The 27,478-nt window shown below is 49.2% G+C and overlaps 1 protein-coding gene and 1 pseudogene across 1 annotated transcript; one reads left to right on the top strand and one right to left on the bottom strand.

Annotated features, from left to right (window-relative positions):
* Window positions 1-1,624: 1,624 nt before the first annotated feature.
* CALM1 (calmodulin 1) lies at window positions 1,625-9,475 on the top strand. The gene is made up of 6 exons (XM_037503713.2): window positions 1,625-1,809; window positions 4,515-4,545; window positions 5,500-5,643; window positions 7,724-7,830; window positions 8,271-8,406; window positions 8,564-9,475. Exons 1-6 carry the CDS (start codon window positions 1,807-1,809, stop codon window positions 8,590-8,592), a joined length of 450 nt encoding a protein of 149 aa, XP_037359610.1. The 5' UTR covers window positions 1,625-1,806; the 3' UTR covers window positions 8,593-9,475.
* A 5,333-nt stretch (window positions 9,476-14,808) lies between these two features.
* Window positions 14,809-15,638, bottom strand: LOC119238117 (chromobox protein homolog 3-like; annotated as a pseudogene).
* Between the last annotated feature and the right edge of the window lie 11,840 nt (window positions 15,639-27,478).

Below are 27,478 nucleotides of genomic sequence, written 5' to 3'. Positions count from 1 at the left end.
TTAATTTTTTTTTATTTCCACCATCACTATTCATACTCCCCCCCCACACACACACACCCACCCCACCCCACCCCTTCTTCCCTCTCAGGTTTTCTCCATGAGCACAGGACCATGATGACTGGTAGATTTGTGAAATGAATGATGTATTTCTCATCTGCAGAGGGAAGGCAGCACCATTCCCTGGCTTGCTGCTGCAGCCTCTCTTTTAAATTGAACAGTAAGTCCCCCCTTCCTGCAGCATTCCAGAAGGAACATTATTAATTAAGAACAGCTCCACAGATGCTTGTCTGATGTTACCCCAGCAGTTCTGGGGCATCTGCAGTGTGCCTGCCCATTTTCCATTCTTTTGAAACATCTCTTTGCAGACTTTGTTAAAGCCAGAAACACATATAACCAAGCAAAACCCTTTCTAGCAGAGCTTGTCAATGACACTTTGCCACATTCTCTGAAAAAGTGAGAAATAACAAGCCAATGTTGCCCAGGCCCTATAAACAAAAGATCAAATTCTGTATTCAGCTTTGGCAGGAAAAAAACTGCAGCGTTTTATCAGGAATATTTTTTTTAAACAAGTTTTGGGGCTTCCAATGAATAACCAAAAGTGTCCTTTTTCTGTATTACAGAAAATGGGAAACAGTACATTTAAAGATTAAAATACCTTTTAAAAAGGAATATAATCAGGATCGTAGGTTAAACTAGCACCATATAGACTCAATTAGCTGGGTGTTTTCCGCTGCTCTCTAGGGGTTTCTAAGTGTCTTCTCCCTGCTTTGTGTCTCTGATCTATCTCAGGACCAGGAACATTAAGGGGAAAAAAGCCAAAGCCTGGGTAGCAGGGTGAATAGTATTTTCCATAGAATAAAGAGAATAAAGCAGTAGGGGAGATTATATTATTCACGCGTATCAAAAATATTCAGTGGAAACATATAAACATTAAAAATAAGACTGGCAAAACATTTGCGCATGCCACAGATTTACCAATTAAGCATAAATACTTTGTCTCTGATTATTGCTTCACATTTCTTCCAGAGAAAACTGCCCCTTCCAGATCCTTCTCCTTGGCAGCTCAAGGTGTGCGGTTAATTCCTCGGCCCCAGCTCCCAGCGACCCCCCCATTTCCTCCCCGGCCCGGCCCGGCCCGGGCCCTGCACCTCCGGCAGCTCCCCGAGCAGCAGGCGGTCTGCGGGGGACCCCAGGGTTGGGGGCCAGCGAGACCCGGCCGCCCCAGAGGAGGGGTGAGAGACGGGGGGAGGGTCCCACAGGTGCAGTGTAGCGGAGGGGGGGGCGGGCTAAGGGCTTCTGGAACCTACGTCCGCCCCAGGTCCGCGCTCTGCCGCCCTCCCGCCCTCGCCCCGGCCCCGCACGGGCGCCTCCCGAGCTCCCCGCCGCGCCTGCCCCGCGGCCCCGCGCCTCTCCCAACCCGGGGCACCGGGTCTGCGGCCCCGGCCGGCGGCGGCGGCGGGAGGCCGGGCGCGCCGGGGGGCGGGGCCACGCGCGCTAGGCCCGGCCCGCCTCGCAGGGGCGCTCGCGGCGAGGCGGCCGGGCGCGGCGGAGGGATACGGCGCGCCGTATATATAAGGCGGGGCGCCGCGGCGCGCTTCGGCAGTGGTGTCGGGCGGCTCGCGGGCGCGGCGCCGTTACTCGCGGTTGGGCAGCGGCGCAGGCGGCGGCGGCGGGCGGCTCAGCGCGCAGCGCACACGGCGCCTCGGCGGAGCGGCAGCAGCGGCGGCAGCAGCGGAGACCCCGGCGTCGCAGCCCCTGCGCTGGTGCAGCCCCTCTCGCTCGCGCGCCTCCTCCCTCGCTCGCGTCATGGTAGGTCGGGAGCGGCTCCCGCCGGTGAGGCGGCGCCGGCCGCGGGTCCCCCAAATGTCCGGTTCGGCTCGGTTTCTCCCCGGGGGGCGGGGGCTCCCCTTCCCCGGGGGCTCCGCGCCCCGCGGCCGGGAAGGACGCGCCCGGGGCCCGCATCCGGGCGTCCGGGCCGGGGCGCCGCGCTGAAAGGCGGCCCCTGGGCGCGGGCCGCGGCCGCCGGCCCCGCATCCCCCTCCCCCGCCCCGCGCCGCGGCATCCAGCGCGCCGCGCCCGGGCTGCCCGCAGCGCTGCGCCGCGGCCGGGCGGGGGGGCGGGCGGGGCCGGGCCCCGGGCCCCCCAGCCCCCGCCCGCGGAAGGGGCCGCCGCGCGGCCGGGAGAATGAATGGGCGGCGGCGCCGGTGGCGCACATCGCCGGGGCGGGGTGGGGGTCGCCGCCCGCGCCCGACCCGGCCGGGCGCCCCCCTCCGCGCGCTCCCTCCTCCTCGCGGGGGGCGCGGCGGGCGTGGGCTGGAAGGAAGGAGCCGGGGAAGGGTGGGTGGGGGCAGGAAGGCGCGGGGCGGGGGGCGGAGAGGGCGGAAGCGGCGGCCGGCCGCGCGGTGCCCGGGTGGGGCCCGGGGCTGTGGCCGCGGCGCGTGCCTCCCCGCCGGGCACCCCCGCCGGCCCCCTGCCCGGCGCGGCGGCCGGGGCGTGCGGGAGCCGGGGCGCGCCGGGGGGCCCCTTCCCGCGGGAGGCGCTCGGCTGCGCTAATTGGGGCGGGGGGGCGGGGGAGGAGGGAGCTGGCGCGCGGCGCGGTTTCCATTAGAGACGCAAAGTTTCTGCACCGGGAGGAGGCGGCGGCGCGGCGGGCTGGCTGCCTGGGGGAGCAGAAGCGGGTGGGAGGCGCGGGGCGGACCTGGCTCCCGCCCGCCGCGGGGCTCCGGAGGAAGTTGGGTGGGAGTCGGGGGTCCCCCGAGCCGGGGGAGGCGGCGCCCTCACCCCGGCACCGCCTCGCCCCTCTGCACCCAGCCCGCTCTCGGGGCGCGCACCCCTGCACGGCCCCTCGCCCCGTGTGTGGCCTCCCCCTGCCCCGCCTCTGCCGCGTCCCGGCCCTCCGGGAGATGCCCTCCACGTTCCCGCGCCCTCCGCAGCCTGCTGGCCGGCCAGATGCACCCCTGCGCCCCTGGGCGTGCGCCACGGCCCCCTCCTCCCCGGCCGGCGGGGCTGAGATCACGCAGCATCTTCGGCTTGGCGGGGTGGGGAGATGGCCCCCGGCAGGTTCAGAGCACCTTGACCCCAGAGATGATTTTTCTTTGGAGGAGGGGGATTGTAGTCTTCCGCGAGCATGGCTGATACCCTCAAGGAGTAAGGAGTTTTGCAGGGAGGTGGGACTGTTCTCCCCCATAAGGTGACAGTTTTTCTTGCGAGGTGTGGCAGCGCTTCCTGTTGTACAAGACAGACATTGCCCTGGCGTTACATAAATCATCTTGTCTTCACTTGAATAAAGCAAACCATCTTGCAGTGACTGGGTTGGAAAGGTGGGGCGAGCCAGTTCTAATTTGAAAGGATAAACCCCCACCCCTTCCAAATCAATATATTGGCGCACCAGTCATTCTTTTTGTGAAAGTTTTAAGAGTTAGGTTAACTTAATGCCGTCAGCTTTCTGTAGAACTTATTTTGTATTTGGCTTCATTAGGCGTCCTTCATTAAAATCAAAATGCACATTAGCTCTTTGAGATCTCAATTCCCCTGACTGGAGGCACAGCCTCTGTGTTGCAGAGACCAAATAATGCAAGTGAGAATTACCTTCGTGGTCATTACCCTCTCCCGCAAAGTGTTTATTGCCTACAGCTCTTATGTCATCCTTAAAGTGGGGAGAGTAAATATTTTCCAGCAAAGTTACTCAGAATAGAGAGGTTGTAGTCTCATAATTGTGTGGTTTTCTGTCTGCTTAATTTTTGCAATTTTGGTAACAGCTTCGTTGGGTGTTTTTTCCCCCCTAGCTTCTGAATCATAGGATAATTTGACAGAGGGCATCAGCCATTGTAATGGGTAGGCTTCTAACAAAAAATGGCCTAATTTAAATGATTGGAAAGCATTTATTACATGGAAATGGGAGTTGGTGGGGTAACCGATTGCTGTATATTTATTTTTACCACTTAATTATATCTCATAAAATGGATATAAAAGCCTGTTAATCCAATCACTGCCATTATGTAATGCCAGTGTGGAGATTTGGAGCCCCCACAGCAATGCGCAAGGTGCGCTAAAAGCCTGCCCCTGGACACGGTCCTGGCTGCTGTCAGGCCGGGTCCCTTTTTGGATGGAGGTAGGGACTGCAGAGTCAGTGGCGCAGTAGGTGGCGCTCTCCTTTCTCTGCCTGCTGTGGCTGCAGCCCTTGCCGTGGGGCCTTGTGCCACTAGAGGAGCCATTTTTCAAATTATGAACTGACCCTTCTGCTTAAAGCTAAAGGCACACAGCCACAGGCCCAGAAAGGAAAGTATGGAGCAAGAAGTCACTTCCTTGTCTTCTTTTGTTTCTAAAACGGCATAAAGGGTGCCCTTTTCTAAGTGTTTTCATTAAACGACAATGGAAAGTTTTGAAGCAGTTGATACATTTTTTTAAGATTGCTTTTTTGAAAGACCATTTATTCAAAGTATAATTGGGAAAGCTATGTTGCTCTCTGTGGAGCTGTTGTGGATTGAATTGTAACCTCTTCTTTCTCCATGTAGGCTGATCAGCTGACCGAAGAGCAGATTGCTGGTAAGTTGAAGACTTCTAGGGGTCCCCTGTGGACCAGAGCTCTGCATGACTTAGTGTTTGGTCAGTCCTCTGTCCCCTCCAGCTTCTGAGCAGTTTTCTAAGAATTTATTTAAATGAGAATAATATGCAGAAATACTTGAGTCAGGTGTTCCTCCTTGCCAGTATTTTGGAGCTGATACTGTGGAAAGAAGAGGAACCAAGAATCCCTACTTGTTATGCTCTGTGTGAGAGGCTTTGCATATAATGAGATTGCTCTGTGCCTGCTACTCAAAAGCATGCTTTAGAATTCTTATGCCATAGGTTTTGTAATCCACCATAAAAGATTTGGCTCAGGATTCTATAATAAATAGGAATAGGTGAAAATAAGTGTTCAGATTATTAAAATAACTGGGAAATGAGTTACTAATTTAGGTTTTAGTTATTTTTAAATGAAAAAATTTTTTAAACATCCTTGTTTATTTTTTGTTTTAATTTTTTTTTTTTTGAGGTGGTTTCGCTTTAGGAAACCAGAAATGCCTTTGAAATATTCCAGGTACCGTGTGGTGAACACATTGGTTGCCTGGAAAGGTACATTTATAGTAACCTTTTCATGTTGCTGTGAAACAAGGTGTTCTTCCGCTGTAGAATCTAGCAGGAAGGAACCTTAAGGGAACATGTGGACTGATTGTCACTGGTCAGATTGGACTTAGGACTGATGTAAGCGTGTTCCAGCTTAGCTTTCTTTAAAAATGTGAGAATATTGTGGTTTTATGGAACTGGTTACCAGGAACAGTGTTTGCTTTCTGTACGAATTCCAGTCCAGCAGACTATTGTCTTTATTTCAGCAGATACAGACCAGGCTGTTACTGATAACCTGTCCAACTTGGGTGGCTTGCTTTGGCAAGCCCCAGGGAAGTGTGTGCTGGGGCTTGGTGAGAAAGACATTCATTCTAAGAGGTAAACTTTTGTTTTCAGAATTCAAGGAAGCTTTCTCCCTATTTGACAAAGATGGTGATGGCACCATCACAACAAAGGAACTTGGAACTGTCATGAGGTCACTGGGTCAGAACCCAACAGAAGCTGAATTGCAGGATATGATCAACGAAGTGGATGCTGATGGTAAGGACTTCAGAACTGAGTGAGCACCAGCGTTGTGTAATTCAAGTTCAGACATGTTACCAGATTGTCTTTCAGGTCCCCAGAGCAGAGCAGACGTGCCGTGATCATCTTTCTGTGGTTGCCTTAGGGCCATTGACAATTAAAATGGGAGGCTGTAGGCCTGCCTTTCGTCCTGCTCACTGTCTAGAACATTTCCTGGATAGGATCACTAGATTGTTCCTTTCAACTTGCTGTGACCTACAGCTCAATCTTTTATCAACTGGCCTGTGAGTCTGTATTGAGTCCTGTGGGGAGAGAAAAGTAAATAGTCTGAGAGGTTTATTTTGCCTCTTGAGAGGGGGGGAAAACTCCAAGTGAAGTAGGTGAAGAGCGTGCTTAGATGTTTGTGTGAGTTGAGAACAGTGTGAGCTGCAGATGTGTTTATTGAAGAGCTCTTTGAGGATAATGCAAGGGTTGGAGATGGAGGGTACATGAAGACTGTAGGGAATAGATCTGCAGAACCCAAAGGAGGGGAAGATGCATGAGGTCTGAAACCCCAGAGAAGACAGTAACCCCTGTAGTAGCTGGCCGTGTTCAGTCATCCAGTCCTCTGGGCTCTGGCTTAATGTACAGTGAACCTTTTATTGCACATATCCAGCTGTGAGTAGTCTTTGAGCGCACTCTGTCCCACAGCATGTATTTTGGAGACCATGTATGTATGTATGTATATGCTTAGATATACACCATAGAACATAGCAAGTCTTAAAAAGGTGAGTTAAAGAATAAATGGTTTGGATTTAGGCTACTTTCTTTATGCTTGACTTAGGTAGCCATTTAAAAACCAAGGTTATAGAGCAGATTTACCTTTGGTTACATACATTTAGAAGCTTGGGTTTTGGTTGAGCTTTCAAACTGTCAACCCATTTGAGCTACTTTTAAAGATTGTTTTCATCCTTGTATTGGAAAAAAAGATAGTCCATCGCGCTCTCTAGTCTGACTCCTACCTACGATGAACCGCATCTGGGAACATGGGATGACTCCCTCCTGTTTTGTGTAAACCCTGGGAAACTGGATTGGGGACTGGCCAAGTGTGCTAGGTCCTCGGCTTATGTGGGGCAAGGAGAGGGGAGAAGTCATCCCAGGCCACAGGCTCGAGTGTTTGCAGTGTAGAAATAAGATGGTGCCATGCCCGTTGTCTCTGCAAACTTGTGAGATAGCGCTGCTAGGACTTTGTTCTGTGTGAATGTTAATAATTTAACATTTTGGAGCCCTAAAGGACTAGAAGGGATCGTGGAATTATTCTGATGGAAAGGAACTTGTGAAATGGATAACTTAACCTAGGGCTTTTTTTCTAATTAATTTTTCCATTTAATTCAAATTACACAGTTTTTATCTGTTGGCTTGCCTTTGGGGGTGCTCATCTCTTAGTTTTGGAGGAGGAGGAGTTTGGAAGACTGACTATAGAGCAGATTCTTCTGATACAGTTTTCTAAATGCTAATGGAGCTGTGAGAATGCTTCAGAGCCTTGCCCTGAAGGGAAATAAAGATACTGAGTTGGGGAGAAAATGATTTGGAAAGTCATCATAACGTGACTGAGAAATGTCCCTTGGAGAAGACACAGCAGAATCAGTTTTTCCCTTTACAGTACTTTTCTCCCCTAACAATCTTCTGTACTCTAAGCTTGGTGACCCAAATCCAGGCCTTCACCAGCATCGTGAGCCAAGGCACAGGTAGGGCCCGGTGCTGGCTCTGCCCCTGTCCCAGGGTAGGCGGGCTTCACCGTGGCCCTGCTTCCCTGGGGAGTGGAAGCTGCAGTTGTGTGTCCCATGCTCATTTCTTGACTTGTCGGCCTCCTCTACTGTCAGGAATCCAGGTGTGCTGTCCCGGGCCCTGGTTATTAGTTTGAATGTGGTGAACTTTTATGAAATTGCCCTATGAAGTATTTGAGCAGTTTAGAACTACAAATGGTTCAGCCTAATAAAAATATTTGGCTGTGTGTCCCAGTGCGTTCTTACAGTTCTGTACCTTAGTTCTGAGAGGACTAGCAGAGTAGTGTCGCTGGAGCGCTTATTTTATGTGAGCTTTCTGTTTTTAATTTGAGGTAACGGCACCATTGACTTCCCAGAGTTTTTGACTATGATGGCTAGAAAAATGAAAGATACAGACAGCGAAGAAGAAATCCGTGAGGCATTCCGAGTCTTTGACAAGGTAATCTTGTGTTTGCAGATGGGGCCTAAGTGGGATTTCTTGGGCTGTTACCTGAAAGCTGGAACAATCTTCTAGTTAGAACACCTACCTAAATGCTCAGCCTCGGAAATCTCCCTTTCAAAAAACTCCCTAATTCTCTACCTTATCGGGTGAGGGGACCACATTTTACATAGTGGAGCAGTTTTGAACCAAGTTTTTTGATCGTTACTTTCAATTTCTTTTATATGTTAGTTTCAGTTTCTTTCGATGAAATACCTTCCCCCCACATTTTCTGCTGACGGCTTGTAGTCAGTGGGTAGAAGTGGGAACTGGAGATCAGAGCATTGTTGACGTGGGCAGCGTTGGCAGTAACTTGAGAAGGTATAATTAAGTGAAAGACCTACTTGCCCACACTGAAGCACTAGCAACCCCCGTCAGTAACAATTGCTGAATGTTCACAGGATGGCAACGGTTACATCAGTGCGGCAGAGCTACGTCACGTCATGACAAACTTAGGGGAAAAACTAACAGATGAAGAAGTAGATGAAATGATCAGAGAAGCAGATATTGATGGGGATGGACAAGTCAACTATGAAGGTAAGCGGTTTCTTCCGCTCTCAGTAGGCTGCCCTTTAGGCGCTCACACCAGCTTCGCTCGGTGGTCGCTGGTTTCTCTTCATGCAGAGTAGAGATGATGTGTCCATTAAAGCTGCCTTTGAAGATAACCCAAAGTTATGATTATTTGTCTTTTCAGAATTCGTACAGATGATGACTGCAAAATGAAGACCTTCTTTCAACTCCTTTTTCCCCCCTCTAGAAGAATCAAATTGAATCTTTTACTTACCTCTTGCAAAAAAAAAAAAAAAGTTCATTTACTCATTCTGTTTCTATATAGCAAAACTGAATGTCAAAAGTACCTTCTGTCCACACACACAAAAAATCTGCATGTATTGGTTGGTGGTCCTGTCCCCTAAAGATCCAGCTACACATCAGTTTTACAGTATAAATACTTGTACTACCTTAACGATAAGGAAGCACTTAGTGGATCCTTGCAGCTCCATTTGCTAACGATGACCACACCGTTTGGGCTGGCCAGTTTTTCATGCATGCAGCTTGACAATTGAGCACAGTCAGGCATTTGTATTAAAAACGAAAAATGAAAAAACAAATTCAAAACCTATTCAAATAGGTTCTAGTTCAATTTGTTAGTATAAATGGTCACAGCTGGTTTATTGAAAACACATTTCAGATTGGTTTTCCTCAGGAGTCTATGTGGGAGAATGGGCAAAGGATGAAGCGGGTACATGTAGCCCCACTGGCGGCATGGTCCTCTCGTACTTTTGAGCGCCCCACCTGTGGTGGCACGCCCACTGTTGGTTTAGCCTTGTCTGCATTGTACTAGAGCAAAATGGGTGTCAGGCCGTCACCATTCACACAAATTTAAAAAAAAAAAAAACAAAAAAAAACTTTGTCAAGGGAGCATCTTTGGACTCTCTGTTTTTAAAACCTCCTGAAACTTGACTTGGAGCCGGCAGAGTAGGCGGTGGCTGTGGACTTCAGCACAACCATCAACGTTGCTGTTCGAGAAATTACAATTTACGTCCATTCCAAGTTGTAAATGCTAGTCCTTTTTTTTTTTTTCCAATAAAAAAACCATTAACTTAAAGCGGTGTTAAATGCTTTGTAAAGCTGAGATCTAAATGGGGACAAGGCAGTTGGAGGGGAGACCAGTGCACTTTAAATGCCCCCCACCCCCAGCATTGGGTTTCCCTCCTTCCCGACATCCCAGCGCCAACCTATGAGCCTGAGACCTTGCCTAAAACCAAGCAGATACTGATGGCTTCACCATATTTATGGACATGTAGGTCTACTTGTACTTCCACTGGGGGGAGGGGAGAGGTGAATCATGGTAACTTAACGATTATTCAGGCAGTAGAGTTCTAACTGAAGGAAAAAACCTCTTTCAAGCATGTATTTAGGGGATCTTCTCAATTGTGCTGCTGATTACATGTTCTGTGTAACTACTTGAGACCATCTGTGCAAGAGACATGATTTTGTGTGTAACTCAATCCTCGCTGTGTGTGATAGAAGCAGTAGTCACTTTCTCAGCCACTCTCTCCGTGCCTGAAAGACACTACCAGTCACCTTTTGGTTCAAGATTTTTAATTTATTTTACTTAACCTTTCCCTTTTTTTTTTTTTTTCTTTTTTCCTTAGTTGACTCAACTTTGCTTTCTGTCCCCCAGGTATCACTCATGCTAGCCCCCACCTTGAAAGGAAAACTCCAAACCAGAGTGAATTTTGTATCTAATTTTAAAACAGTGAACCAAAACTAGGAGCTGAGGATACTGGTCTTTGCAGTGGGATTGGTATCCTTCAAAAGCCCCCCAAAGGTGTATTGTGTTTAGTACAGAGCTTCTTTTGAAATGAAGACTGATGTATATTTTTCCCCTGGTGGTAACTGGCTGTATCTTATTAGCAAGGAGATTTGGGTGTTCAGTGTGTGGGGGGAGGTTTTGATTTGCCAGGGAACAGGCAGGCTGCTAGCGAGGCGCTCTTGGCAGCCAAGCTGATGCAGTCAGGGCTCATTATATAGAGACCCTTGGCTTCTCCCTCTCCTACTCCTTGTCTTTCTGGCATTTTGCAGCTTGCTCGATCCCTGCTAGAAGGGCAGGTCAGAGCAGTGGAGAGGAGCCTGCCCATCTGCATCTGCTGCTGGTCCCGAGACTGGGTGGCTGGTGGAAGAGAGGTTGGCACCATGAACTAGGGTTGGCTTTTGTAACCTTGAATCTGGGAGGAATACCTTGGGGGTCTTTCTGGTGAGAGGGGGAGGGCCCAAGACTAGTGGTTCAAATAGGTTAATGACCTGGATGTTCCTTGCAGTGAGGTCAAATGGCCTGACTAGACCTGTCTGAGGCTTCTAGTCAATGACCTGGTTGATTCAGAGCGGGTTAGGGGTGATTTGACTGGTTTTTAAAACACTGCCTTCTCTCTTACCCTCTTTCCAAGTCTTTCAGGAAGCCTAGGTGGATTCCATTTTAGTGGTCCCACAGCTTTTCCTAAAAGACTACCTTTGAAACCAGATTCTTGTGTAGCCAGGATCCTGAGTGGGACCAGAAGCAGGTCCCCCAGGGAGTGCTGGAGTGCTGAGATCCAGTTGGGTGCAGGGGTGAAGCCCAGCCAACTGTAGCCTGTTTCCTCTGGCAGTGGAGGGGACTGTCAGCCCAGGGGTTGGTGTTGCCAGTCCCTGTGAGTCAGAGACGACGTAGCTGGATGTGGCAGCGGTACTCTCGAAGTTGGTTACACCTTCCTGTAAACTCTTGCCCCTACTTCTAACTGCTCTATAAATATATACATATATTTATATATATAAAGTGACTAGTTTAACTGGCATCCCGCTTGAGCCTGAGACTTGCCATAAAAAACTGCTGAGTACTTGGCAAACACTTTGATAGTTTTGTTCTCCATCTGTTTGGGGTAAGTGTGGAGCAAGGCAAATGTGTCTTGCTATTTCAGACAGGCTTCTGAAGCACTGTTGCCAAGGAAGGCTTTTTCTGATCTTTTGACAAATGAATTTTTGCACACACTTAATTGGTGTCTTTCGGCAACTGAAACACATCGGAAATTAGCTACTGTACATATTTTTATATTCTCTTTATAAAATGCATGTCTGACTGTACTTGTAACCACGTCGTAACGAGTGACCGTCCAGTAGGCCCAGCGCTGCTGTGGCCCCGCCCCCGAGCAGCCCATTAGTCCCTCAGCGTACTGGGAACTTCTTCCTAAGCAACGAATGTAAATTTGGTCAAGTCTGCTCTTTGTTCACTCGATTCTTTTAAAACTTTGGAATTAATTATTGTATATCCTAAATACATTTATCTTTTTGGCAGTGACTAGATTCCACGAATGTGTCTTAATCTATCCCTTCAGCTGGCAGTTACTATTTTTTTTTTAAAACCCTTGAAGTTGTCCTGTAGGAGACACAGATACTTTGCTGTCCGTAACCCTTGGAGTAAGAAGGTTGTGGCGTGGGGGGAGTGTGTTCGTTCTCCAAATCTATTACAGTGTGCATCCGACACGTCGCTTGCAAGGATGTGGTGGTAGTTTGTTACCAGAGTTACCCTTCACCGTGGCTATTTGAAAAGGAGATGTACTTGAATGTTTCTGTAAATCTTGAGATAAACTGTTTGGAGATTTAACCACCTCTCTGATGGGGGACCAACTCTATGGAAATTGTAAATAAGTTTTATTTATAAACCTGGCACTGTATTCAATAAACATTTCTGCAGCCCTCCATCTCTAACTGCGAACTGTGTAGGTTTTTAGCTTGTAGAGCTTTCAGTCCCCTGGGCTCGATGAACGAGATACACCCACCCTCCCCCCAGCTCCGGTGCAATCTGTGAGCTGAGGGGTCAGAACACTGAAGCCGCCTCCTCCCACCTACCCTAGACTTCCTAGTCAGGGTGTCACTAGCTGACATTTTAATACAATCAGATTACTCATGTCTGTGCTCCTTGATGCAGAAAATTTGTAAGATTTCCCTTTGTGTTAAAACAGTACACTTTACAAATAAGGTGAGGGCTCTGAATTAAGTAAGCACCCACCTCTGCCCCAGGGCACGAGCAAGGCAACTGAGGAAAACCGGTGGGTCACAACTTCCATTCAGTAGCTGGGACCTTCCAAGGCTTAACCGGACCCTGGCACCCAGACACCGTTCTCCAGGAGGAAGGGCCACCTCCTGACGCCACCTGTTTAAGAATCTTTTGCAGACTGCTTCATCCGTGTCCTTACCTGCGCTGCACAGAAGTGGTGAAGGGGGTTGAGAAGGGGAAGATCATGGGGTGGTGTGCCCCTGCTATGGCCTTACACTTGAGACCTATCTCCAGGGAGCATTTAAATAGAACCTCCTGAATGCAGGAGCTGAAGACAAGGATGCGGACACCACTCCGGGACAGCCCTCTGCTCTGAAACCAGGCCTGGCTTCTAGCTTTGGTCTTGTCTCCCTATGGTCAAGGGCAGGGCCCTTCTCTGAGCCTCAGTTTCCTCCCTGGTACAATAAGGTTATTGGGCGAGGTTCCTTCTACCTGTAACTTGCTAGGATTCTGGTCGAGCCAGCAAGGCATCTTTTGGTATTTAAGTGGAAATTGCAAAAAGTGGGAGGGAGAGTGGGAGCGTGTGTTCCTTGAGAGGACCTGAGCAAGCCCATAGTGGCTGCTCGGGTGGCATGGACGGCAGGCTCGCTAGTAAGACCCTGATACATTGGAATGTGGGTCATTGAGAAAGTGATCACTGAGTGACTTCCATCCAACCCCCGGGGCTGAAGCAGGAAGCCGGCACCACAGCCTGCAGGAGACGCAGCCTGCTGACTGACGGCATCCCTGGGTTTCTGAGCAGCTCCGGGAAAGAACACATACGTTTCCCATTTGAGCTGAACTTCCCTGCGGCCCTGGGGGCTGGAGCCCGGTGACTCAGTATGCCTTAGAAGGAAATCAGACTTGAGGGTTTTTTTATAGCTTGGTGCTTCTCTCCCACTGCCCTCAACCCTCTGCCAGGGAGTGGGAGGAGTTAGCGGGTGTTCCTGAACCCCAAGCAAAGCTGAGAGCTGCTGTCTGGCCTGCCGTCTTGCGGAGGACAACCTCGGAATCCGGGCTAGGGAAGAGGGGCAGCTTCCTGCAGGAGCCTTCTGTCCTGCCGTGAGCAGCGCCTTGGTCCCAGCGCATACCCTCATTCAGATAGCCTTTCCCGTGCTGCATTTGGAGGTTGTCTCTTTTACAAGATGAAAGGGAAAGTCTAGTCTTTTCCTCCAGTAAAATACTTTCTTGAGTATTTTGTTACATCACCATCCTTTTATCCTGCCTGTGCGTTACAGTTTGCTTTTAACCCAATCTTCTTTCCTCCCCCCTCTCTGAGCCTTAGTATACCCTTCCATTTGTGATTTTTTTTTTCCTAGTGACTTTTATAGTAGAAGATAGATTTTTCCCCCACACACAGTCTGAGCGGAGAGTCAAGATTTAAGACAATGGATTAAGAAAAATCATATAAAATATTTTTTATATTCAAAAGAACAGTTTTTTTTATAGAGCGAGAGAAGTATAAAGGACGCTTGCTGAGCCACAAGCAGGCAGAAAAGCTGCCTAGAAAACGATACTATTTTAGGTTAAAAGACTAGGTCATATATGGTAGGCCAAATTCTTTCCCAGCATGAGAATCCATATGTGGTCATTCCCAAACTCTGCTTTTCAAGTTCATTGCTTTATCAGGCAGCCTATCTGCATTTTATAAAAATATTTTCTGATACTAACAGAAATGCTGTTCATTGTATCACATTTGTGATAGATACTCAGTGACCCACTACTCTAAGAAATAGAGTTAATACTTTGTGTTAGAACATTCCCTATGGATGTGGAGATAATTGCCCAGATTGGGATCTACTTGCATGGTGGTTCTTTTAGTAAATATATTCTTCATTATATACAATTACACACTATATACAGATAAAATCTTTTCACTCCTTACATATTAACTTTTCTTGGAGTATAATTCATTCACCAAAAAATTCATCTTTTTAAAGTGTACAACTGGTTTTTGGTATATTTACAATATTGTGCAACCATCAACACTACAATTTTCGGGCACTTTTATCACCTCCAAAAGGACTCCTGCACCTCTAAATAGTCACTCCCTATTTACCCCTTCTGCACCCCTGGCAACCACTAATCTACTTTCTGTCTCTGGATTTGCCTGTTCTGGGCATATATAAGTGGTATCATGCATTCATAATTTTTATCTTCTTTTTTTTTTTTTTTTACTGAAAGCTTTTATTTTTTTAAAGTAACAAATGCTATAGTGCAAAAAAACTGTCAGCGGCTCTTCCAGTACCACTTCAAAATGATATATCAAATTTGATTTTCATTAGACTATAGTTACTTCTTCACACTAATAAATCAAAAAAACAGGACCCAGATTTTATATGTAAATATATTTAACAAAAAAGCAATGCCTACAATGATTGAATTTTATCTTCTGGAGCAGAATGCCAAGTTCATATCTCTTCATAAAGACAACTGCAATCTGAGGACGCCTCATGTCAGCCTCTTTTGCCGACACCAGGTCTGCCCCATCTGGGTCTTTCCATTTCCCCACTGCTATCTGGGCGCCAGTTTAGGATTGAGACCCCTGTTGAATCCTCTTGATTTGTCAGCAGCATTTCTTCTTTGATTTGCTATCAAATTTTTTTTTTATCAGATTCACTGTCAGATAAAGATTTTGTTTTTTGTACCATCTTTTTTTTTTTTTTTTTTAAAGAATTTATTTATTTATTTATACTAGCACTGGGCATAGTCAGAGGCGCGGGAGGGTGAGAGAATTCACCAGAGCCAGAGCAGGGAGCAGAACAGGCAGACTAAGGAAATACACTGCTGAGGGGAGCAGCGGGCGCAGCAGGAGTGGTCTGACCCGCCATGTGGGACCCGCACCCGGCGGCCAGGGATTGAACCGGCGCTGCAGAGGCTGCGGGCAGCTTCGCAACCTGGTGCTCAACCGCTGCACCAACGGGGAGGCCCTGTACCATCTTTTTCTTTACCAGCATTTTGAGAATTAATAAATGCTTCAGTCCACTCTGGACAATCTAAATTTTCTTCAGATTCTCAAGTATTGTGAGCACCTGTAAGCCCTTTCCACTTGAGGAAAGGCTCCGCTGTCCTATCCGCTACACATCAGTCCAGCGCTTTTCCAACCACAAATTCTTCAGGCTCTGCCTCTTCAACTTTTTTTACTCTTTCCATTCTATTTCTTCCCCATTTTTTGCAGCGTAGTTTTGTTGGAGGCCATTTTTTATTGCAGACTTGAGGAGTTGCTATTCACCACCTCCGAGCTGCTCAGGATCATGGGTCTTCGACTCATTTTTTATACAGAACATTCCCTATATATTTAAATTCATGGATGTAATTTTCAGGAGCTGACTATAGCAATACAATGTCATTTAGCCAATTGATCCCCTAAGAAAGGCCATTTGGCACATTCTACTTGGAGCGGTTCTATAGGTACAAACATTCACAATAGGTTGAAACCAGCTTCGTTTTACCTTTGACCCTTTGGTTCTGGTGGAGTTGATGCTGGATCCAATCCTGTTCCTACAAGGCAGACCCTGGACTTTTCTCCCTTTCACGCACCCCTCCCCAGTTCTTCGGGCTTAACATTTGCTCCTCCTTATCTTTAATTTTTAAAAATAAAAACTACTCTAAGAGAAGTCAATTAGATGTAGTGAAATTTCCCCAGGTTCGGTATTTGAACATATTTCTGTGTTCAAATAATCCTGCCTTCCCAAATGGGGGTACTTTAAGCAAGTGAACCCCCCCCTTCGCCCCCACCTCGGTCTAGTGTCTTCAAGGTGGTTGTGAGGGTAACTGAGATGGTCTGAGATGGTGCAGATCCTCTAGTATAGTGGTCTCTTCTTCCATGCAACAGGAATTCTGTTATCACAGGAGACAATTAGGCCAGTTCTGCTCTTTGCCTCGTTTGATTCAGCTCATATGGATTTAGGAAATTACCACTTTCTTTTTTGTTGTTGAAAGTCCACATAACTGTTGGAGCATCCTCATCCATCAGGAAGTCCTAATGACAGTAACCAGTCTTCTGCACACTGAGATTCCCCAGGCCCCCTGGGCAGGACTGTGGACAATCCACCAGGCCAGGTCCCAAACTGCTCTAGGCCCTCCTCCTTCGTGTGCCGACTGGGGAGGGCTTTGCCAGCTAAATACCACTGAGTAGACTTGGTTGACCCCAGGTGGAGGGCGAAGAATCACCCAGCTGAGCCCTGCCTGAATTCTCCACAAACTGATGATGATTAAAAGTGGTGATCTTCAGCCACTAATATTTGGGGTCATTGATTTTTGACATAACAGATATCCAGGCACCACCAACGACAACACAAAAATTTTTCTAGGGAATAAAAAAATTACATTTTGATTCTTCACCCATTCCTGACAAATTCCTCCAGAAAATAGAGAGATGATGTTAAAACTGATTATCCACACAGGATAAGAATACTAGAAGGAAGGAAAATGGCAGGCTGGTCTCATATACATAGATGTAAAAGTAGATATTAAACTCAGTCCAGCAGTATATTAAATAAAATAGGCCCTGACCATGTTGGTTTTAGCCTGATAATCCAACAATATTTCAACGGAAGGAGTCTCATGTGAGGGGCAACCAAGCCTATTGGTTGGAAGGGCAGATGTCCTGAGGCTCAGGATCCTTTGGAATCAGGGATCCCCCCACCCCATCTTCCATCAGGCCTTTGTCCCTCTGCCTTTGTACATTGCCTCCCTCCCCTCTCCTCCCGGCTGGCTTTCTCTATGGTAGGAAATGTGCCTGGTATCACTCCTGAGCTTTACACACTACTGCTTAAGCCAGGTAGAGACCATCTGTTTCAGTCCAGTTTCCCAGAGGTAAGAGGAAGAATCTGGTTCAGTCTGCCTAAGCTGTCCACCCTTGCACTAATCAGCTGTACCAGGAGTTAGAGTCCGGGAAAGGACGTGTATTCCTTTCTTATTGCTGCTGTAACAAGTTATCACAAACTTAGTAGCTTAAAAAAACACACACTATCTGACAGTTTTAGAGGTCAAAGTCTTAAATCACTTTCACTGGGCTAAGTCAAGGTGTGGGCAGGGCCAGTTCCTTCTGGAAGTCCTAAGGAGAAAATCAGTGTCTTACCTTTTCCAGTACTCAGAGACCACCTGCGTTCCTTGCCTCACGGCCCCTTCCTACACCTCAGGAGCAGAATGTCCATATCCCTGTCCCTGGCTAGGACCCCTGCTTCTTTCGTCAACCTCCCCTGACTCTGACCCTCCTGTCTCCCCCTTATAAACACCCTTTGATTATATAGTCAAGATATTCTTTCCACTGAAAGATTCTTAATCACAGTTGCAGTCTCTCTTTTTTTAACTGCCATGTAGGGGAACATATTCACAGGCTCCAGGAATTAGGATGTGGATATCTTTGGGGGCCACTATTCTGTCTGCCACAGGCTGCAATTGGCTTAGCAGAGTGTCCACCTCTGGACCAGTCTACCACCGCACAGGGACAAGGGGCTGTCAGATGGGGACATACAGATAGGATGGAAGATTCCATCTCAGGGGCATGGCCATCCATCCACTTGTCACTGGACTAGAATCACGGGAGCCATTCATAATTCCTTCCTTGCCCCTTTGCATCATCACTATATTATTTTAACCAACACTGAAATAACACTTAGCCCGGGCCAAGCAATGTTCTAAGCCTTGGACAAGGAGTCACTCTTACAGTCTTTCTCAACAGCTCCATGAAATACTTGCTATCATCAGTTCTTTTTTCCAGAAGGAAATATGTGGGACAGAGAAGTTCTCTCATTTGTCCAAGGTCCACAGCCAGCCAGTTGAGAGTCAAGGTTTGAACCAGGAAACCTGACTCCAGATGTCTTGCTCTTAATTCAATTCCATCTTTGATCCTTCCCTCATTTACTAAATGCGGTTCATTTCATCCTTGAGATAGCTGTGACTGAAGGTAGACTAGAAAATGCTGCCTCTTAGGGCTTCCCTAGAGGTTAAGTCTCAGTGCTATCACCTCCACAGCCTGAGTTAAATCCCCGGGCAGGGAGCTGACCCACATGGCGCAGCAGACCTCTCCTGTCTCGCCCGCTGCTCCCCTCAGCAGTGTATTTCAGTAGATCCACCTGTTCTGCTCCCACTCTGTCTCTGGTGAATCCTCTCACACTCTCGTACCTCTGGCCTACACCGTAACTCTTCTGTGCAAAAATTAAAATATTAATAATAATAATAAATTCTGCCTCTTAAAGATCATCCACTGATCCTGACCTGTTTCCCTGATCCTGCTACCTTCCACGGCCCCCATCTCTTTCTCTCTCTCTGTCATAACTCACTGCCTTCTAACTGGACTTCCTGCCTCTGCTTCTCCCCCTCAAATCCATCCATCATTCATCACCACAACAATCTGCATAAAATGCAAATCTGACCTTGTTACTCCTGATTAAATTCCTGAAGTCCAGGGTTCCCTTCTGATTGTCAAGGGGAAGGTCCAGCTTCCTTCAACAACATGCTCTACCAGGCCATTTATGAGCTGCCCCACCCGCCTCCAGTTGCCTTCCCCTACCTTGTCCAGACCCCCTGCCCCCACCAACCGGAATTCTCTCACTGGAGCAGGGTCTGGAGTTAACCCTTCAGTTGGAGCTTCATGAGGCGGTCTGAGGGGCCTTGGGGGCGGGGATGGGATGTTGGGGGCAGTGGCTTTTGCCCAGCAAGTAAGGGAATTTTCAAATATTTTAGGATTGTTAGGGCCATGATGGTAAGCATCAGATACACATCAGATGAATGTCAATTCGCAAGCACACGCACACATGCATAAGCACACACACACACACACACACACACACACACACAGCCGACAGACTTCCTGGCCTCCTGCAGTTAGTTTTCCTCGAATGAGGCCAGAACCGGCTGACTCAGGTGGCACACTGCCAGCTTGCTGATATTTCCTCAGCTCTGGCCTGAGAAGCTTTAGGCCAATCACATACTGAACTCCCACAGGTTCTGCGCAGCCAGAAGGCCTTCTGGCTGGGTGTCCTGGCAGGGGACGGTGGGTCTACCCTGTCTCCTAGCCTCCTAAACATGGCCACCGGGGGGATAACCCACCCCACACAGTTTTCTCCCAAATCCTCCTGGCAAAGAACACTAAAGGATGGGCTAAGGCTGGTTTCCCAAATGCTTGGAGCTGGGAAGGTGCTCAGAGACAACCAGTCCAGCTTCTGCACTCACCAGACGCAGCACCTAGTCCCATAAGTAGAGGGAGAGCCAACTAAAGTCCTAATGGGGAAGGCGGCAATACCAACCCCCTGGCTGGCACCTTCCAGCCTGGCAAGTTACTGATGATGGTTCCCTTATCCCAGGAGTCCTGGTACTTCCCTGGTGGGGCTCCGGGGCAAAATGGCCTAACTGGTCAAGTTTCCCCTTCAACTCTTTCCCGTGGCCACTTGGGAGTTCTGTGTCCCATCAACGCCCACCCTATGGCCTGGCCCCCAGGTCCAGGTGTTGAATGCTGCCCCCTGACTGGTAGCCGACAAGCAGACCAGCATAGTTTGAATTCCTGCAGCTGGATATGAATGGGGGAGGGGGCCCTGACCCAGCACAGTTCATGCCCCCACACCACCCCAGCACTGGACTGAGAGCATCTCAGAAACTGGGGCTGCTCCCATGGATCTTTGCGGAGCCCGGGGAGGGCCAGGCTCAGAGCCAATGCTTGGTGAAGCGCTGCTGGAGACAGGGAAGAGAAATGGATCTACCTAGAATGGAGGAGACCCGGGAGGGAATCCCGTGCCTCCTTGGCCATCTGGTGTGTACCCACTGGGTATCCCACCCTGTCTGGGCCTGCAGGAAGTGCCCATAAGCTCTTGCTCAAGATGGATGGGTATATCCTCAAGGATCCCAGGAGAACCCTGATTCTGAATAGGGGGGCAGGGGAGTTCAGGAACTAGGAGAGCCCAGAGGGATGCCAGGTAGTGAGGATTTACCTGGCTCAGGAGGGCACCCAGGAGGCAGCAAGGGAGTCTGTTGTGCCGCCTGCTCTGCCCTTAGGGCCTGGGACAGGACGCTCTCACCTCCAGGCATCAGTGGGCCTCTTTGCCTGCTGGCTTCTGGTTGGGGTTGGCCAAAAGGAGGCTGAGTGTGCAGGGGTGTGGTGGTTGCTGGGCCACGAGTCAGCCATGGCTGGGGCTTTTCTGAGGGTCATGGTGTCTGTGGGTAACTCTTTCCTGTCACTCCCTCCAGCTCTTGCTCTGTTCCCATAGGCCTGGGCGTTGGTGCTATATCCAGCCTGCAGCCTCCACATTCTGTGCTGGTTTCCTTGACCCTGTTTGTACCCTTTAAACTGTCCCCGTCCCCTATCTGAGGGCGTTCTCTGTCTCCTGCCAGGACCCTGTGCAACACGACAGCAACATTCTAGAAGAGGAGGGAAAGGGCCTAAAGCGGAAGTGATAGTAACTGGGTTCTGGGAACTCAGCCTGGGAAATGGTGAGCACAAAGGAGGTTCACCCGCAGAGCACAGGGGTCACCCATAATCAGCTGGGGCTGGGGGCGGACTGAGGTCAGAGAACCAGAGAAGCACAGACACAGCGAGGGTGACTCCCGCCTGGCTCCCAGGAGCAGGAGCCCAAGATGGCGCTTCTAAAGCCCAGGCAGTGGGGGTGTCTGTGCATGCAGACAGGCAGGTGGGGAGAGGGAGGCAGGGGCTTCCATACCCTCACCTCCATGCCTCCTGCAGCCTGCAGGGAACTGACCTGGGCACAGGAACCTGGACCTTGGTGGAACCGACTGGAGCTTGGGGAGATGAGGGCATGAGAGCAGGGAGCAGGCTGAGCACGGGGCTCCTTCTGGCCCGGATTTCCCTGCAGATCATTGACGGAACTGCTAAGGAGCAGCTCCTAAACCCGAGGCTGCAGCTGGCCCCTCCCACGCTGGGACTCTGGCACTTTGATCCAAACCTACTTGAGAAGCTTCTGAGAGCTGCCTGGCATCTCTTGAAAATTGGAGAGAACAAAGAAGCAAACTTACCAGTTACCATAGAAACCACCCAAAATTTAAAAGACTAAAAGAACAGCTTAATATCTCAAAAACCCTCTTGTTGGTTTTTTCCCCTCTTAAAAATACACGCTCACATACAAATCCCATCACACCACATTAGTGTAATGAGAGGGGGAGATGAGGATGAGAAAAGGATTTGGGATCTCAGAGAGGCATGTGGTACATGGAGTCCCAAGAATTAGTTTTAGGGGTTTAACTTAAAACACGAATAAGCATTTGGAATGCAAAAGATCTAAATTCTGGAGCTCCACTGCAGATAAAAAAAGGCAAAAGCTTTTTGCTGGATTAAAAGAGAGATGACTTGAGGTTCTGGGAGGGGGACTGATGAAGCTAACTGGGAGAAGGTGGGGGACCCCTGCTCTCTTCTGAACCCTATCTCTTGGGCATGCCTATCACTCCAGCCACTCTTTCTCTGTGGAGCTGAGAAGTGAGGACCTGGAACAAATTCTCCCCACCTTTGCTTGGGGCTGGTGTGGGTGAGTAGGGGCTGAGCTAATTTTCTCTCGTGGGGGCCATCAAGTCACCTCCTATAAGTCCCCTCCACTCCTGGGTACAGCTTTTGCCTTTCAGTGGTCATGCTGGCCCTAGGGACAATGTCCGGGTGGCCCCCTTCTATGCTTTCCCACCGCCGGCAGGTTGAGTCTGTGGGGTACGCTTGCTGTCTTCTCCTTTCCAGAATGGCTCCCTGAGAGCCTGCAGGAAACCACTCGCCATCAAGTCCCAGGCATGTGGCTTGTGTAGGACTCACCCCACTCCCAGGTCCAGGAGAGAGGCCTGCCTGGGTGCAGGGGCCCGTTAGAGCACAGGCAAGTGACGTGTAACTAGATGCTGGCTTGGCGTTCTGAGAGAGACACTTCCATTTTCCCCTCTGGACTTGAACCCGGAAGCATGAGTGCGCTGGAGACTACCTCTAGCCCAAAAAGTGTACAACCTGCCTGAAGACGGGAACCAACTTTGCGAAAGCAGCAAAGGGAAAAGATGACCTGGATCAAGCTTCATCTGAAGCCCAGCCCACCCCTCTTCCCCCAAGCATTTTGGATGTACAAATCAATATACTTATTCTTTTTTGTGCTTAAGATAGTTTGAATTCACTTTTCTATCATCTGCCGCTGAAAAAGTTCTAGATGGTACAGATCTCAACCCCTGGGCCCGGCCTTCAAAACTCCCTCGGCATCTGTTTCTCCATCCCTTCTAACTGCTCTGTACCATTCCTCTATGCAGCACACAGATCCAATCTGCCTTTTCTAAGGACACTGTGCTCAATCCACTCTCCAGCGGTGGCTTACAACTCTCCCTACCTGGAATTATTGTATTACTTATCTAAGTACTATTTAGTACTACTTAGTACTTAGTACTATGTAAATACTTCGGAGCATCTAAGCAGTACTTTGGTAAATTGGGCAGATTACAGAAGTAATGTAAGTACTACTTATCTAGGTCGTTACTTATCTTCCAAGGTCCTCGGGCCTGCAGGGAGACTTCCTTTGAAGCTTCCTCCTGTGTGGTGTCCTCATGACCAGTGTCTCATCTGGCCCTGACAAAATACACTTGGCTTCCCCCAGGGGTGCATGAAAGCTGTGTATCACCCCCTGGCTTGGTCCAGTAGTTCCAAGATCCTATTCCTAACCCACAGAACACCCCAGGGTGCCAGTCCCTGGGTCCCGGCCCTGCCCAGTTCAGAAAGGAGATGAAATGGCCATTTCTTACTCACCTCCTCCTACCCTAGCCTTTGAGGTAGGAGACTTTGCCCCACTCTCAGGATAGGACCTTGAGGTTCAGAGCCTTTCAGGACTTGATAGGGATCACTCATCTCTGTTGTAGCAGAATAGGGGCCTAAACTCAGGTCTTCTGATTCCTTATTCGTTTCTCTGAGGAGAGGCTCTGAATTTGATTGAGGGGCCCTGCCGAACAACCCCCACCCCCCACCCCACCTGGGCTGGGTCTCCTTGGGTCCTGGTGGATCCAGTAGCTCCATTATCAGGTAGGGGCTAGCAACCCCTGTAGGTTCTGAGCAGCTGGGGCAGGCCAGCCTCATCCTGACCATGTCGAGTTCCAGAGACCTCACCGAGGGATTGTGCTTCTCCCGATGAATGACATAAATTCATGGAAATGTTTTCACAAGGGCGTTTTCCCTCTGCTGGTCTCCACTTCCTTGAAAAACACAGACTGGAGGTAAACAGCCTTTGCTACTGCAGGCCGCAAATACAGGCTTCCTTCCCATGGCCAACCCCGACAGCTGTGCTTCCTCTGCCCTTCCGCCTGGTGAGTCCGGCGTCCTCCAAGGAGGCCCAGGGACTGAGCTCCAAGGACGGAGGGCGTCCCACAGAGAAAAGGCCTGGGACACCTGGAGGTCCCCATCAGTCAGTGCTCTTGGCTGCCTTCCCTCTCCCATCAAACTGGGCTCCTTGACCCAAGAAGCGAAAGGGGGGCTGAAAGGAGGGGTGTCCCTGGCTTAAAATGGAGGCTTGATCCTGATGGGCAAAATAACCCGTGGGCTTGAACCGTGCTTTCTTCCTTCTCCCAGACTTGGGAGTTTGATCATAAACAACACATTGTCAGCTTGATTTTCAACTTCTGGAAATTAAACTCTGTGAGGAGGATTTGTACGAACATCCCTAACGGCAGAGGGCAAGATGAGAGGCATTACTGTCTGTTTGTTTATGCATTACATTTTATACTTGCAAAATGCTTCAAAATATATTTTACTTTCTGTCTGAGATCTTTTTTTTTCTCCCCAAGATCCTGGTGGGGACACATCCTTCTAGAAATTCCTGGTATAGATTGGAGGGAAACGGCAGTAGAGTCCCCTGCCCTGTCACCTGCAGGATAGAGGTTGATCGGAAGGGTGAGCCTGTGAAAGAGGGTTGCAATTCTGCCCTCTCCCCAGTGCGTGTAACACAGCCACACCTTCCGATCTGCCCAGAGGCGAGTAGCTCTCCCTACCCACTGACCTTGAGGCCGACCTTGTGGCTTACTTTGATGCATGGCCAAGTTTCTCATGGCCATTTCTAAGCCAAGGTCATAAGAGACTGCACGTGTTTCTGCTTGTCCTTCTGCCCTTCTGCCAGCTCCACGGGTCAAATTTCCCTTGGTAGCTGCTGGGGACCCCACAGTAAACATGGGGGGGGCAGAGTTGCCCCTGGGGACCTGCAGACCTCCAAGTGAGAATAAATGATGGCTGTTTTAATTCTCTGAGTTTTGGGATGCTTCATTACACAGCATCTGTTGGCAATAGGTGACTGATACAAGCACTTAGTAGAAATTCTGTAGTTGGGAGGTGATTCATAAATGGTACCATCCGGGCACATTTATTTCCTACAACTTTAGGAAATAAATGCATCTATGTTTTTTCCAGGCACTGAAATATGTTAAGTGATGGGGACACAGATAATAGCAAAAGTCAACAAAACAATAGTAATAACTAACATTTATTAAGCAGTTACCAGGGTCAAGGCACTGTGTTCAACTCTTGGCTTATGTTATCTTATTTAGTTCTCCCATCATTACTGTGAAGAAAATGGAGGACATTGAAACTTTGGAAGTGTAAGCAACCTGCCCCAGACCACAGGGCTGGGAATACCCAGCCCCTGCCCTCAGCAAGCTCAGTCTGGCCAAGAAGGACTTGTTAGTGGCATACTCGCAGGCGTGCCTGCCAACACTATTGGACTGGTGGTTATTATTGTGCCAGTTTGGATTCTGTAGTGAGGGTTCAGTAGGCAGACTGGGAGTTTTGGTAGGAAAACTACTTTGCTCCCATCTGCAGTCAGAGTGTTTGAGCTGAAGGTTGGTAGGAAGCCAGGGGGTATGATCTGGTACCAAATCACATGAAATAAGCAAGCCAGGAGGCCCCAGCTGCTATAAGTGCCACCTCGGCAATTATAAAAGCTGGAGACTGGGTGTCTGCTGCTTTGGACATAGATCTTGCACGGGCATTGTGGTGTGACCTTGGGTCCGCTCCCCACCCTCTTTGGACCACAGTCTCCTCATCTGTAAAGTAGGCTGGAGGACGCAGTTGGTGATCTCTGTGGTGGCTTCCATTTTGGAGATGTGGGAGCTCTGGATCCCTGCTTTGGAAGGAGTGTCTTCTTTTTTCTTTGTTCTTGTTCCCTGCAAGGAGGAAGAGGAGTATCGCCAGCTAGGGGATGTGGACTTGTCCTTCAAGTTATGGTGTTAAAGCAGTAAGAGCAGTTTCACACCATGGTGTTTGTTTGCTTCAGGACCCTGTTTACTGTGGTTCATTCTCCTGGAAACTGAGCTATAGAGTGGATGACAGCGTGGGGGTGGTGGGTCTGTGCACATGTGCACGTGCACATGTGCGTGTGCATGTGTGCATCCATCGGTGGTGGTGGTGCTGTTGGGGCTAGCTTTTCAAAGGAAGTATCACAATCCCTGCAATAGTGACAATTTATTGAGCAACTATTATGAGCCAGATACTTTCATGGTCGCAGTAAGTCCTCATAATAGTGCTGAGGTGAGTCTAGGACTCCTCCCTTTTATAAAGGATAACACTGGGCCCTGTAGGGACGGAGAGTGGCACATTTTCTCTTCACTTCCCCTCTTGGGAGAAGGATCTTCCTCCTGCCTCCTTGATCTTGGGCGAATGTTGTGCATCTCTGAACCTCAATTTCCTTCTTTCTCCAATGGCGTAACAAGTTTTCGTCACACACGTTTGCCATGAGGATCACCTGAGTAATGTAAAATGTCTGTCTGGGACATAGAAAACACCCAGTAGAGGAAAAATAATTTAATGCAAAAAAATAATTTAAATGGATAATAACATGTACTTACTTGAAATAAATTAGCAAGTCCCATCCAGATGAAGTCATTCCAACTCATCTTTTCTCAGAGATTTTTTTTTTAAAGATTTATTTATTTATGCATGGAAGAACTGGGGTACAGGCCAGAGGTGTGGGGGGTGAGAGGATTCACCAGAGACAGAGCAGGGAACAGAACAGTCAGATAGACTGATATACACTGCTGAGGGGAGCAGCGGGCGAGTCAGAAGAGGTCTGTGTGCCATGTGGGTAGCTCCCCGGCTGGGGATCGAACTTGTGCTGCAGAGGCTGTGGATAGCTTCATAGTGCTGTGCTTACTCCCTTGCACCACCAGGGAGGCCCCCTCAGAGATTTTTTACCTGCTTTCACACTTGCTCACTTTGCTCAATTCAATTCGAACCACAAACGTGGAGCAGCAAATCTTGACATCTCTCGATACCTGCCAGTCCAACAGGTTTTAATCTTTTCCTGTTTTTTGGAGTCTAACCAGAGAGCACCTTCACCTGGCTAAACCAATGTTCTCACTGAGGTAGGAGGGGTGGGCACCGCCCCATGGGGATCCCTTTTCTGCAGAGGGGGGACTTCTTGGTGCCTCTGAGGACCTTTGCCCAAGGCTCTTCCAAAGGCAGGAGTGACCCAGTAGAGGTCATGTCACCCGTGTAGAAGTCACCCTGAAACCAGAGAATAGGAGCCACTGGAGACCACGGTGCTTGGCTCGCAGTTGGGTGAGCCGGTTTGTACCGGTGTAGTTTTGTTACATAAGCACTAGGTCTTTTTCCCTGCGCTGTGCTGTAAAAATCTCTTTCTTACTGTGACTTGACTCAAACAAAGTTGGAAAGTGACTGCCATTTGCTCCTGTCCTTTCTTTTCCCGTCGGGGGAAGGGCGCGCAAGAGAAGGAAGTGGCCTGCCTGAGTAGGAGGCAGAGGCAAGAGGAGGACCCAGGTCCCTGGATTCCTCACCCGGAGTCTTCCTTGGGCTCATGGGCTGGACTGCCTCACAGCTCTTGAGTGCTCCTCTGTGCCAGCACGCTCAGTGCTTTAGAGACATCTCATCGCCCCCTCAGGACAGTAACACACGTACAAAGATTATGCCTACCACTGGGAGGAAACTGAGGCCCACGAGGGTGCACAGGCAGGGCAGCAGTACCTGATGCAGACCCACATGTGTGGCCCCAAGTCTGATTTCCACCCACAGCGCCCGCTGCCCAGGAGTGAGGGGGCCTCACTGGGAGCTCGCGTTTGGGGGTAGGTCAGACTGAGGGA

This window comes from Talpa occidentalis, unplaced genomic scaffold, assembly GCF_014898055.3.
Source record: "Talpa occidentalis isolate TD23 unplaced genomic scaffold, MPIMG_talOcc4v2.1 talOcc4.11, whole genome shotgun sequence".
Lineage (NCBI taxonomy): Eukaryota > Metazoa > Chordata > Mammalia > Eulipotyphla > Talpidae > Talpa > Talpa occidentalis.
This window is presented reverse-complemented; position numbering and strand designations above follow the sequence as displayed.